At 42.4% G+C, this 13745-nt stretch overlaps 1 protein-coding gene across 1 annotated transcript; it reads left to right on the top strand.

Moving 5' to 3' along the window:
* The first annotated feature begins 1004 nt into the window (after positions 1 to 1004).
* On the top strand, positions 1005 to 13370 carry LOC142803603 (uncharacterized). Its single transcript, XM_075888954.1, has 8 exons — positions 1005 to 1294; positions 4692 to 4801; positions 4868 to 5065; positions 5130 to 5217; positions 8287 to 8502; positions 10069 to 10243; positions 10358 to 10431; positions 13049 to 13370. Exons 1-8 carry the CDS (start codon positions 1154 to 1156, stop codon positions 13307 to 13309), a joined length of 1263 nt encoding a protein of 420 aa, XP_075745069.1. The 5' UTR covers positions 1005 to 1153; the 3' UTR covers positions 13310 to 13370.
* Positions 13371 to 13745: the final 375 nt, after the last annotated feature.

Here is a 13745-nt window from a genome sequence, read left to right as displayed (position 1 = left end):
CCCGGAGTGACTTCGTGCTGGCACTTTGGAACACATCTTCCAGAAAGTCACAAGCAAGCAACTTTTGCACATCTTCTCCAGCAGAATCTAAGGGGATGTTTTGTTGTATTTGAGAAGCAAATGCCTTCATTATGTCAAAAAAGGTGTCCTTGAAATCGGCAAAAATGCTCTCTGTTATAGAGTGCGGCAGCTTGTGCACTTCAGCTACGCGAAAAAAAAGTAAACACATCTGCTTCTTGACTTTTAGTGTGAAGTCGTGAATAGAGCTAGAAGAACCGTGTGCAGTCACAGTGCAGGTACTTTCTTGTCCGTTGCTCGTATCTTCGGCAAATGAGCTCGAAGAAGGCAATTCTGCGTCGTCGAAAGCAGTGACATCTGTTGTAGCATCCAGCCGCGGTGTAACACTTCCTGCAGCGTTCCCCTGTTGAGGCTCGTCGAGCTCCACGTAGCTTCTATGGCAGCGGTAAATGTGTCTCCGGTACGATTCGAACTCGTGATATGTCTTTGCACACCCTTGCACACCACACATGACAGAAAAATCCGTATCGTGGCGATGATCTCTGATGTGCCATATGACCTTGCAAAACTTTGCCGACGAAAACGGGCACCGTGGGCACGTATGCATGGCGTGAATTTGTTTCACTCACACAAACTACGGCGATTCATTCCCGCAGAACAATCTGCGCGCACTGGGCCCGAAACTAGAGGAGCACAGCACAATAAAACGTCAGCCACGGCAACTAGCTTGAGCATACCATCACAGCAACAGCAACATTCCAAGACAAATACGATGATGAAGGAGATCGGCTCTACTAAGGAATTACTAAAAAATATGTGCTAATTTTATGTTGCGCTGCCTTCATTTCTTTTAAAGGCACATGCAGTTGGCGTAACTAAACTCTTCAACGTCAGAAATATCTTTTTATTATCAAATAAAAAAAAACTGCAGGTAGCGCGCACTACTACCTCTGAAGCCTTTCTAGAACTAGAGTAAAGAGGTAAAAGAACGAGGTGTTTATTTCTCCATCGCTGTGTGCCACTGTAGTACAAGCCAAGACAAGCACGTAAGCCGTTCGCCTCTTTCGCGCCTTGCTGAACTTGCCGTAGGACTGCTTCTCCGTTTGTGTGCTTTTTTCTTTTTGCTGCCGTGAAAATGTCGACACCGATTCAATGCTTGGTGTCATGGAAGGAGCGCAAGAAGATTATCTCCATTAACGGACACACCATGGAAGATGTCTTGGCTGCCGTGAAGGCTACAGATTTTGGAGATGTCGCGTCAACCGGCAGAATAGAGGTACGTTCTGGAAGTGCCTTTTGTTTTCTTCGCTCATACATTGCTCATACATGGCATTGCTGAGTAACCCAGGGGACCCATCTGCAATAGCGCGCGAATAGGAGAACAATACATGGCATTGCTGAGTAACCCAGGGGACCCATCTGCAATAGCGCGCGAATAGGAGAACAAAGAAGGAAAGTGTGTCCCAACTTGGGAGGCAGTCTTTTTTTTTTACTTGAGGAGCTGCAATATTTTTGTCGTATATAGTGTACCTTTGTTAAGCACTTAATGAAAGCATAAATGTGGCGGTCGTGTTTCAGCACCGGTGCTCGTTCACGCAAGTAATTAGCACTGGCCTTATGTGCGTAAAGATAAACACCAAGGTAAAATACATAGTGTGTCACGTGTGATGTGTCAATTCGAAGGAAGTGGTGACGTAAACCAAATGAAAAAAATCGGATGCCTTTATTTGAATAGAACCTAAGTGTTTCATTTGTGTGAGCACCAGAAGCCACTCCAACAGTTCAGTCAGGGATAGTAGGTTGTGGTATGCTGGCCTTGTCAGTGCACAAATGGCTAAAGGGATTTGGATGAACCAATGCCACCAAGAAACGTGATAATGGGAAGCATGAATGTAGGGTGTAGTTGTAGCTTCTGTATTAGCTGCTGTGGCCACACTGTTACTGTGCACTTAATAAAGTGCTAAGCCCCTGGCTGTATTTACTTCCACTAAAATGACGTCCCTTTTCCGTTTTGTAATGCAGCTGTAACGACAAGAAATAATGCCAGCCTTTTTGCTACTATGTTATCTATGTTACATTGGAGAAAGGGTCACTTTTGGCACAGTGAAAAATGCCAAAATGTTACTGTTACTGCGAAATGTTATGATGAATACCTTGCAACACTAGAGAATGCAAAGCATAAAATAAACTGAAATTTCATTGAATATAATAGGCTGCTCACAAGAAATGATCCTGCAGAGTATCAGCCATGCTTGCATCAAAGTAGTTATTGGCAGTAAAATCATAAGACGAAGAAAAGAAAACATGAGGACGAGTGCTGACAACGTATGGCAAAATTGCTGCTCCCGACACAAGTGTTTAATTAATTTGCATCTTCTCGAAGCCACCTATTCATTCACCACTCAGCCTGTCCCACATACATTTTGCCCACGGTGCAAGAATACTTCAGGTGAACGAACGTTGCGAAGCGAGCGCTTGGCGGGGAGGTACCGATTATGTTCTCGTTTGCGGCATGCCGATAGATGGCTCGACAGACTGAGGACCATGGCGGGCTGTTGGCAAAATCCGCAAAGCACATCCAGCACGTGGGCGGTGGGTCCCAATCTGAGAAAACTGGCCTATCGCACGATATCAACCACGCGACACCCATAGAGCGGCACCACTGAAAAGGGGGGTGATAAGGGAACGGGGTTGATGGCGGCGCGAAGTTGTTGTGGCGACAATAAATGAGCGCCGTTACTTTCTTACGTCACGGGGTTTTCCTACACCCAGATGGGGGGGGGGGGGAGAGAAGCCGGGGCAAAATTTGTAGCGCCATCTCTCGGGCCTCTTGCGAACCAGAACATTATCAGGCAGCGAATAGTCCCGGCGTTCACTCACCTAGAATATTCTTGCACCGTGATCTTGCCGCATCAGCATTGAATTTCTTAGATGCTGCCTGTAGCACACATGGTCTTTTTCTTGAAACAAGTGGCACTGCCTCTTACCTTTTGTTCAGGAAGTGATGTATAACCAGCTTCAAGGGTGCTGAAAAACACCATGTGAGCACTAGTGTGTCCAGCTGTCATTTTTATTTGATGCGACACACTATGGAAAGAAGGAATGACAGTAGTATTACTAATTCTGCATCATGCTCATGCACCACCATCAGTAGAACTTCAAGCAGCGACACGAGCAGATGACATGCAAAACCAGCAGTAATTAGTCTCAATTTAGCTTGGAAAGCTGGGCCACACCCTGTGTGTGCAGGAACGAAATACTGCATTCCACATGGCAGATGGTTCACTAGCTCCTTTTGCTCTCAAAAGGGCAACAAGCTCTATGAGAGGGTGAATACTCCTAGCTAACACAGCTGGTGAAGAAGTGCATAACAAGGTCAAGAAATCTTATGCTACTTTTTGACAAAAGATCATTTGTTAGTGTGAACAAATTCCGAGCGATTTCGAATGTTCTGATGATGCTTTGTGCTTCTTAATGCTTCCCCATTGTAGACGTAAATATCGCTAGAAGATCGACCACATTCCGAACATGTGAACCACTTATAAACCAACCGATTCTCCAGAAAGTCACCGAGAACTGGTGCCGAGCCTGAGTCAATACATGTGTTTTTGGCACATTATAGGCACTGCCAGCTGTATAGGAAAAGCACAGATGGAAATCAAGCAACTGGAAACAAGCAATGAAACTCCAGCCTTCCATGCTGGCCTCCTCGTGCGCCCCTCGCATTTCTTCATCTTTCAATGTTTCTCTGTCTCCTCTTCACAAACATTGCACTTGTCGTTCCTGAAAGCCTCATTCATAGCAGAGCCTGTTGCTCTTTGAGTTCACTTATTTGAAGAAGAAAAAAAGTATCGAACTGTCCATCATTCAAAATTCATTATACCACACTCGCACACACAAGACGCAGCCCTGCTTTTCGAGACTGACTACTGCTGGTTTTCTGCATCATCTGCTCATGTCGTACTGAAGTTCATCTGACAAGCTGCAGTCAGTCCCGACATCCATAGGGTGTAGTGTCGAATCAAGGAGGCTGGCAGACGTGCTACTGCTCACATGTGCTCTCAGTGCCCACGAAACAGGTGGTACGTGTTGCCTAGTGAACAAAAAGAGAAGAGGATGTGCTGCTTGTTCCAAAAACACACAAAGTCTGCCACATGCATCGTCTATAAAATTCGATGTTCATAATGAATTACATACAGCGCGATATGGACTTTTTTATGCAAAACCAACTAGCCCAAAGCTTCACTCGATGTTCATGCAGCAAGATGTATGTGGGATTTGCTATTCAGTTGACATTCAGCGCCTATCCTCATGTTTTTTTTTTTTTTCTTCGTCCTGTGTTTGCGCTGTTAATTTATCTGATACAGTTGATATTCAGCGTCTATCCTCATGTTTTCTTTCTTCGTCCTGTGGTTGCGCTGTTAATTTATCTCGTACACGCGCCAACTAGCCTGTCTTTTGCCACTTGAAAGTAAAACTGGTATGTGTAAATAAACATGACAGGGACATGGAAAGAATGAACAAGAACAGTTTGCCACTTGTTCACTTCATGCATACAAATTGCACCTGTGTGGCTAGCATAGTAATGTCTTTGAAATAATACTGACAGCTGAAAGTTTTATTATTTGTTGCCCACGGTAATTGTGTTTGTATAAGCATTAAATTTCTTTCAGGTTTACAATGCACAATTTGAAGCTTATGTCGACCCTCCAGGGAACCATGTCTTTTGTGATGGGAGCAAAATTAGAATAATCACTGATGAGGCCATGCCTCATGCTTGCAGGTGAGTAGCTCAACTTCGAATTGTTGCACCAAACTGAAAGCCTGCTGATTTTTATCCTGTTTTCAGCACAAATGAACTGCTTGTGGTTTCTCCCGAGTTGGAGCCATCAACTACTCAACCTTTTCACGGAAGTGATTATAGACTGCCACCCCTTCCCTTAGACCTAAAAGTTGCCATTGGCAATACAGAACTCGGAAAAGTTTCGAGTCGGACAAAATCAAGGATTGTGTCTTGGTTAAGCCACCATTTGATGAACTTCACTGTGTAAGTGCCTCCGTACTCTCCTGTATATTATTGAATACCGGCTGAACATTTGTTGCTTTCATAGATACCCAGGAAGGCGGCTCTATGAGGCTGCTTCAAAGGCACTCGTTGTTGAATACCCTGTCCTTAGAGACACAATTGGTACTGGTTGGGTAAGTGAAATTTTTTACGATTTGGACATATCGCAATATCCACAGAAAATGTTTGGCAGATTATGATAATGCTATCAGTTGGAAAGAAAAAGGGACTGGAAAAGAAAACGGTGAAACATATAAGATTGTTTGAATAACTATATTCTTTGCATTCTCGAGACATCATATCGGACCGGCACGGTGATATTAAAATTGTATATTGTGTGTGCTGCATGCTAATTAGTAACAATCTGGTGTCACGCGGAATGCACTATTTTACGTGCAATTTTCGAACCTGGCTTGTGGCATGTTTTGTCACTTCTAGAACTAAGGAGTAGCTGGTGCCTCATTTGTGCACCAACATCTGCTTTCATGGCAATAAAAAAAAAAAGCAAAATGTATGTGAATGGGAAAACTAGGAATAAAGAACGAAAACAAACATTTGAGAGCTACAAGGCTAAACATAGAATGTAGCACAAGCAAGTAACAAGTCCTTTTATCTGAGGGCGGAGGGGGGGTGAAGGAGCACAAGTGCACATTAGAATCGGGGTTTGCACTATTTTTTTTTTTTCATGTAAATGTTGTGTGCGTTGGAGTTGGGTAAGTCGGTAAGCTAATGTATGGGTCATTGTATGGGTCATTCAACGCCAACTTGTACGAGCCTTGGCGCTCAACCATCTGCGATATCAACAATGGACCATCCATATAAAGCAAGAAGTGGCCCGCCGAAATATTTTTGGGTGAAAAAAGGTCCTCAGGATCAATAAACAAAGTTCTTCACTGACTGACTGGGAGCAGCAAGCCACACATGAAGTTTTTTCGGAAAGCTTGAAACTTTAGCTTGTAACACGCGTAGTGAAAAAATCTGGTCTTTCCAAATTAAGTTAGGACAAAATTTTTCCTATAGAATGATGGTAGGCTTTTTACTAAAAATAGGTTTAACAAACTTTTATGTTTGCATGGGTTTTTATGTTACCTTAAATATGGACACAATTTTTAATGTTTGGGATTTTTTTACAAACAGACTACATTTAGTGATATGCAATATTTTGTATTGTTTGAGTGTCAGAAACTTTTACTGTCACACAAAAAATAGTTTGAGACACATATACTGTCAAATGGCTTGCAAAGCTGGCGACAAAGTTGCATAAAAGGTAATTTTTGCTCTAGTTTAGTCGTAAATTTTACACTGAGGTTGTTCTAGTAAAATTATGCTAAATAGCATATTTACTAGCAACATCAATTATCTATTCGTGGAGACAGTTTTATCAAATTACTTTTTGTTTTAAGAAAGTTAAATATTTGTGAAGTGTACTACTGGTTCTTGCACGTGTTCTGTCATCGAAGAAATGCGTCTAGCAGTAAGTAAAACATACGTTGGCTCAAGTTCTGCAGCGGAACATCTAGACTACATAATCGCATAATCATCGTTGCATTGTTGTCTGTGCTTACTGTAATGTTTTATATTGAGTATTAGCCTTGGTCAGTGAGAAATGCGAGCCCTACTGGAGTGTGTTTAACCTCGTACGGCTTCCATTGATGGCCCGCATTGTCTGATTACATAAGGGGTAATTAACACTCATGTGTGTGATACTTTGTTACCTACACATTTAATTAAATGTGGGAAAAGAAAAAGATATTTGTTGCTTGAATATACCAGATAAGTTGCACTTATGAACACACACAATCCTATACAAGTGATGATGTTTGACCAGTGCCATAGGTTGGTGCAAAATTATGTGTCCTTGATATAGCAACATATATTTTTATGAACCGTAGTGTTCTTCCCACTTTTAAGTGTGAAGAACACTCTATTGTTGTGGTTGCAGATTGCAGCTTCATTTGCATCGGATGAAGGATCCTGCAGATGCTTAAAAGTTTTTTTTATAACTTGACACATGCCTAAATTAGGCTCAGGGCTCTTTAACGAGATATCATGCTTGCGATAGTTCTGCTTGCGAATGTTTCTGCTTGCGAATGTATCATGCTTGCGAATGTTTGCGATAGTTCTAGGAGCACCTGACAGCAGGCCTGCTGTGGCGAAGCATGAAGATACAGACGTGCGAGAGATAATTGAAGCTGATGCTATCTTTCGCAAAGGTGACACGTGCGTAAGTGCACCGTCAGTTGACCTGTTAGATCGGGAAAGTGGCTAGTGGATAGACTGGTGGCACCACTGTGCACGGATATATAGCTTGGCGTTTCCTGAAAATAAAAATTGTTGAAGCTAGCGCATTGTGTTGTCCACTCCCTCATGTCCCTGTCTCTTAGCGCTCAATATGTCGTCAAGTTCTATTTACCAGCAAGCCCAAAAAATGGCACTATCAAAATACAATACGCTTTGAAATATTTTAGATCACGTGCACACAAAATTTAAAAATGAAATTTTGAACTCAATTTTCTCCTCTATCAATACACCTATGATGGTGAAATAAATTACGCTATAGAACTCTGAGCACAATTTATCAATCTTAACAAATTCATTGTTTCTCTTTTGTGTCCCTTTAATGTGTTGCACCTAACATCATGTTTCTTTTTATCTCAAATATTTGTTTATGTAGCATGAACTTCAATGAGACCACTACGTAATCTCTATGTAAATAGTCTTCCAAAGTCCAATATGCTTATTTGCAGGACTCTTGGAAAGTATCCATCCAGTATAAATTCGGGTACATGCGAAGAACTCTCAGTACTCTGCCTGCTGTGCAGGAAGCCAAGGAGGTCTATGGAAAACGGAAACCTCAAGATAGTGCCATTGCTGCACAAACTAAACGGCAACGCCGCGTGGTAGCAATTTCTGTTTTTAAGTTCATTTCAATGTTTTACAAGTAACATTTGCATGGGGCTTAGCTCGCTAATAACAGTCTACGGCTTCATCATCGCTTGAGTAAGTGAAATGTTTTGGCACTAAAACGGCACTCCGCATGAGCTGTCTTTTTCTGCTTCAACAAGCCCCATTTTAAAAAAAATAAAAAATGTGGGGGGGGGGGTTAATGACATAACTAGGTAGCAGCATGTTGCCTTAATTCCAGGAAGACTATGGTTGCCTTATACAAGTGTTCGTTCTACTTTTTTTTTTTACCCTGTTAGACAACAAGCATCCCATATGATGACCACGATGAAGGTGTTTTAGTGGGACACTTGGAATTCATGTCCAAAGAGATGTCGAAGCGTGCTCCGGACCTCCAGAAATTGAGCGAATCGATGAAGCAGACACGCTCTTCTAGGAGGTCGTGGATGAAAGATACAGTGCCTACAACAGCTGAGATACTTGAAAAGTATCCCGCTTTAGGAAATGTTGAGATGGTCAGTATCATGTGAATGCAGCATCTGCATTGCATGCTTTCACTTACGATATTTACCAGCTGTCTTTTTGAAACTTGAATAGGTTTTCAAAAGTAGCTTGTGAACAGGTTAGTGGGTCTTTAGCTGTACTACATTGAAGCAGGCATTGCTTGCACAACAGTGCTATGGTCAAGTTTTTAAGGAATTATTCATTCATTCTTTACTGACTTAAAGCCTCATTTTTATGTTAAATGCATGCAGGGAAGCAAGAGGCTGTCTGCTTAGCTATTTCGAGCATATTTCTGCTTCCCAGACCACTGGCTCCAAATCTGTTTTAAAATTTAAGTATGTTCACACTCTAACAAAGTTTACCAAAAAGCGTCCCGTGGATGGTTCGATACGATCATTATACAGTCCCAAATCCTTGACTACCAGGCTTATGAAAGCAGTAGAATACTAGCACGAAAACACATGGAGAAAAGAGTGGACGACACACTGCACTTCTCGCAACATAGTTTATTGCTGCAGCTGTAACATGCGCTTAAATACATGTAGGTGCAACTCCTCAAGTATATAATTAAAATTATGTTACACACCTTCGTGTTTTTTTAATTAGGTGTATGTTACGGCTGCAGCAATAAACTATGTTGTAACAAGTGCAGTGTGCCGTTCACTCTTCTTCTGTCCATGTGTTCTCGCGCTAGTATTCTACTGTCATGAATATCCAACAAGCCTAAGCCGCTACCAGTGTTATGAAAGCACTTGACACTAACTCCTGGCTTTTTTATTTATTTTTTGTTTGTTTGACAAAGCATTTTTAATTGATTTCATTTCAGTGGGCAAACACTGGCCGACATGTAAAATAATAACATGTTTATGCCACCATTCCACAATAGCAATAGCAAAACAGATTGCAGTAAATGACTTGTGCATTGAGACAACTTTGTCTGCTTAGTTTTATATATTTGCTTTTGCATTTATTTTTCTTTTTTTACTCATGATGGCTGTCAGCTACAACAGAAATTTTCGAGAATGTCTTATGATGTTGCCAAAAAAAAAATAATTTTGGGTAGCAGATGGCACATAGTGTTGATAATTTGAATCATCATCATCAGCCTGATTACGTCCACTGCAGGACAAAGGCCTGCAGTGGAGTCAATATTTGAGTCAATTTTTTTTTTCGTGCTCAAATTCAGACAAATCTGAAAATGCATCAAGGTATATTGGGCATTGTCCATTCGCATTCACTCTGACGTAAGCACTGAAATGATGCCATAAACTGCATTTGAATCATTTTTTTTTAGGTTAGTATCATTCTGACAACAACTACACCTGCAGAAGCAAATAAACTTGTTTTTGATAAAATAAGCCACTTCGCGATATAAAAATTTTTTAATGTGTTCAGCCAAAAAAAATTGGGACCTGCTCTGTAAATATCTAGATACACCCATGTGTGTTTTTGTTTTCTCTACGACGAATTGACTGCCAAGTGTCTTTTTGACCTTCATTTCATTTATATGTTAGCTGGAAACTTGTTGCCCAGATTTGTAATTGCAAATTAATTTAAATATACTTCTATGATTATAGCTTCATGAAGAATTTACAGCAATAACAAGCATCCAGATGGAAAAAAAGCTGTTGGAATTTTTCAACAACTTTGGACCCAGGATTCTGGAGCTACTGAAAACTCGCCATTCAACAAAGGACCTGGTGAAGGAGCTCGAGAAGGAGCTTGAAAAACTGGAAGGCAATAGCCGTAAATGTAAGTATGTAAAGTATGTTCAGTCATTCTAGGTTCTCTTTGTATTACTGTTGTGATATTGCTGTGTGATTGTGATATTATTGCTGTGATATTGCAATAACAATCCTTTTCCAGATCGATTTGCAGTTGCCTTAATAGAACTCCTCCCACTGCTGCTGAAAGAGAAGCCGAAATTTCTGAGGGGCCCTGTAAGTAACTTTACGTTTCATTTAGTAAAGTAAAGCATATTGAAAAGGAAACGGCACAATTTTTTTGCACAGAAACAATGGTAAAGTGAAAAATAAAAACTTTTGACATAAATTTCATTGCACCCTAAAAGTTTATATGTTAAGGAAAACCCTATTATAATAAACACTAAAGCGTGACATGACCTTTTGGAATGACCATGCCTGCTTCTTTAGAAATGAGCATTTCTTCTGCATCTGTTTGTCGCAGAGGGAATTGTCATTTCTAGATGAGCACGTGTGCTTATGCCAGAAGGTCATGTCGTGCTTTAGCGTTTCCGTTGATAAATTTTCTCTTAGTATATTGCAATGCATATTATCTTGATGTATTCGGGTCTCACCCGCAATGTTTGTTTACAAGACTCCACTCAGACCACGGCGTGGTGTGTTGGAAGCCTCACGATTGTGTTAGATGATTCCGTTATGATTGCGCGCCGGACGCCAATACAGTCGACGTCCGATTTCCCGGACCCTCAAGGGACCACGAAAACGTCCGCAAAAACGAATGCACGTGAAAATGCACCTTTTCTTGTAGGTATTTTTCGCTGACTGAGAGGGTAATGACCGGAGTACAAGATTTCCATTGCAATTCAGCCAATACATCGTTTAGGTGGCTCTGAAAATAGCCGTTTATTTATAAAAAAAATCTGACGTGGCCTGCGCTACCTCATAGGTCAGCACTTGGGCGCGAAGTAGTCGCCTATTTTCTTTTGCACGACGTTCCTCTTGCCCGCGATCATGTCTGCCTCAATTTCAGTCAACGTCATGTTGCTGCTGTACATTGATGATAGTGTCATCAGTGCTCACGTCAACTCCGAGCTCGTTGGCTGGGTAGGTGATGGCTCTTCGTTCACGGTGTCAGAGTCGTCGGAATCCTCCGTAACTTGACGAATGATTTCGTGATCGGTTAAGTCCGCACATAGCTCAAGGTCTTTGTCAGCGTCGGCGAAGCCCTCAAAGGTTATCCCAGCTGGAATCGACACGCCGGCAGGGCGCAGGACGAAGGAGCAGTTGGTGCCATCGCTGTAAATGGTGAATCCGCTAGACGAAAAGTGCAGCACGAAACGGCTAGGAACTCGATGGATGCTGGAGGTCGGGAAACGTGATCACTGAAGATAGCGCGCAGCAGCAAACGATCAACCGCAGGCACGACTGCAGAGCTGACAAAACAACACGTGAACGAACTCAGCGAGGTTTGGCTTGGCTAAGCCGCGGCTAGCAATAGATTGACACATGCGGTTTCGAGGTTACGGCAGCCGCGGCGCGGTGCGGGAGTTGGCAACGGTGCGAGTATGGCGGGTTCGAGGATATAAAAACAAACAAAATGGCGGCGTCAATGGTAACTTGCGGTCGGCGGTTAACAGTAAAAAGTACGGGAAATTGGATGCCAAAGGCTATAAGCGTCCGGAATTTCGGACTTTTTAATACATTGACTCTATGGGGAACTTGACGGTGCCGCAGATGAGTCCGGGAAATCGGGCATGTCCGGAATTTTGGGCGTCCGGGAAATCCGACGTCGACTGTAGTCTTGCTTCGTTGAGTGATTACGCGGCCACCATTGATAATGCTGGAATCTTTGATCGCACATGTATAAAAACAAGCACGCTTTACCACCTGTCAGAGGACCAATGGACATCGCTTTGTTCGCCACTAACAGTGCAATGTACAGATGGGCCACGTCTGCGTATAGCGCGTGAGCAGCCGGCCTTGCTTTGCGGCACGACACCTTGTGTGGTCATTGCGGGTTGTGATGTCGCGTGCACAGGAGCATGAACAGCTTTACAGACATGCGGGCCTGTTTTGCACAGGTGAGAATGGTGGAAAGTGTACCTGTTTAGCCAAAGATTCGCGATCCCTCAGGGCACTTTCGTCACATCTATTTCATAAAACAAAGGGCATTTTGATGGATATAGCGAGCCTGCACCAATGATGCAAGCTTTGTGGCTTTTTTGAGGCATGCGATTATATGTAGATATGATGATGCCAACAGCTGCGGAAAAAAAAAAAGTCTAGACGGCCACAGAATCAAAACGATCACAAAGAGTGCGTTGTTTTGCAGCGTGTGTTATCAGTCGAAACGCGCCTCTTCTTATGCAATAGATATGACCAAAGTGCCTTGAGCGAGCGCGGATTTTTGGTTAAACAAGCACACCTGCCAACGTTGTCACCCGTGCAGAGCAGGCCTGCACGTTTGTAAGGCCGCGCATGCTCCTGTGCACGCGGCGTCACAACCTACAACGGCCGCAAGGTGTCTTGCCACAGAGCAACGCCGGCTGCTCGTGCACTATACGCAGACGTGACTGCGGCTGTACATTATTTGCAAAGTGTCTTTTCCTTTCGCGGCCACAAGTTCAGCGAAATAAAGATTTAATCTTCGGCAGCCCGACTGCTTGCTTCGTCCGGATCATGACTCTGTGACAATATATACGTTTCATGTGCAATGAAATTTGAGTCACGAGTCAACTCTCATTTGTGTTGTTTCTTTTATTATTCGTTGTCACCATTTGAAAAAAATTTGCTCTTTTCCATTTTTTAGCATTTTGATTCTGCTAATGGCTAATACTAATGTTTAACTTTACAGGACATCTACCCTGCTCTTTGTTTTGAGGGAACAAGTATCAGAGAGGCCGAAGAAATGACCGTAGTGTTTGAGGCATTCAACATTCATGTCGTCGATGTTATAGCCGGCATGACGGCTATCATGGAACTGTATTGGGTACTGGACATCATGTACTCGGAGAGTAACAAAAACACCTTAACGCTCCTCGAGTACTTTTGTGGACTACCAAGTGTGCCCAGAGCACCACTACTTTTAAGGACGATTTCGTCGATCAAGAGCTGATCTGACAGCAATGTGCAATAAGCAGAGCTTATATAATAAAGATTGAAGTGTGTGTATCAAATGCTGAAAGTTATGTATTTATGGCATGTTAGATGATGAAACTTGTGGTTTTCGTCATGTCTGCAGAAAGCCTTTCACCAACAACATGCACAAGAAATCTAGTTGTAGAGCCGCACTTCACCTATATTTGGGATCCTCTCATTATCTGAGGTTTCCTGCACTTTACCGTGCAACTAAAGCAGTCGGAGAGTGATTAGCGATTAGTATGTTACTGAAGTTTCTAAGTTCGTAATGTTTTTATCAAGTAGTGTGGGACGTGTTACGATTTGCACTTAGTAAGTGGTTAGGACCAATTACTAACTGGTTGCTAAGAGGGTAGTATTTGTTACAAACATGCTGCTTGCTTTATTTACTAAGAGGGTAGTATCTGTTACTA

The sequence above is a fragment of the Rhipicephalus microplus genome, chromosome 1 (assembly GCF_043290135.1).
Source record: "Rhipicephalus microplus isolate Deutch F79 chromosome 1, USDA_Rmic, whole genome shotgun sequence".
NCBI classification, from domain to species: domain Eukaryota; kingdom Metazoa; phylum Arthropoda; class Arachnida; order Ixodida; family Ixodidae; genus Rhipicephalus; species Rhipicephalus microplus.
The sequence above is the reverse complement of the archived record's forward strand: the minus strand, read 5'-3'. Positions and strand labels throughout refer to the sequence as shown.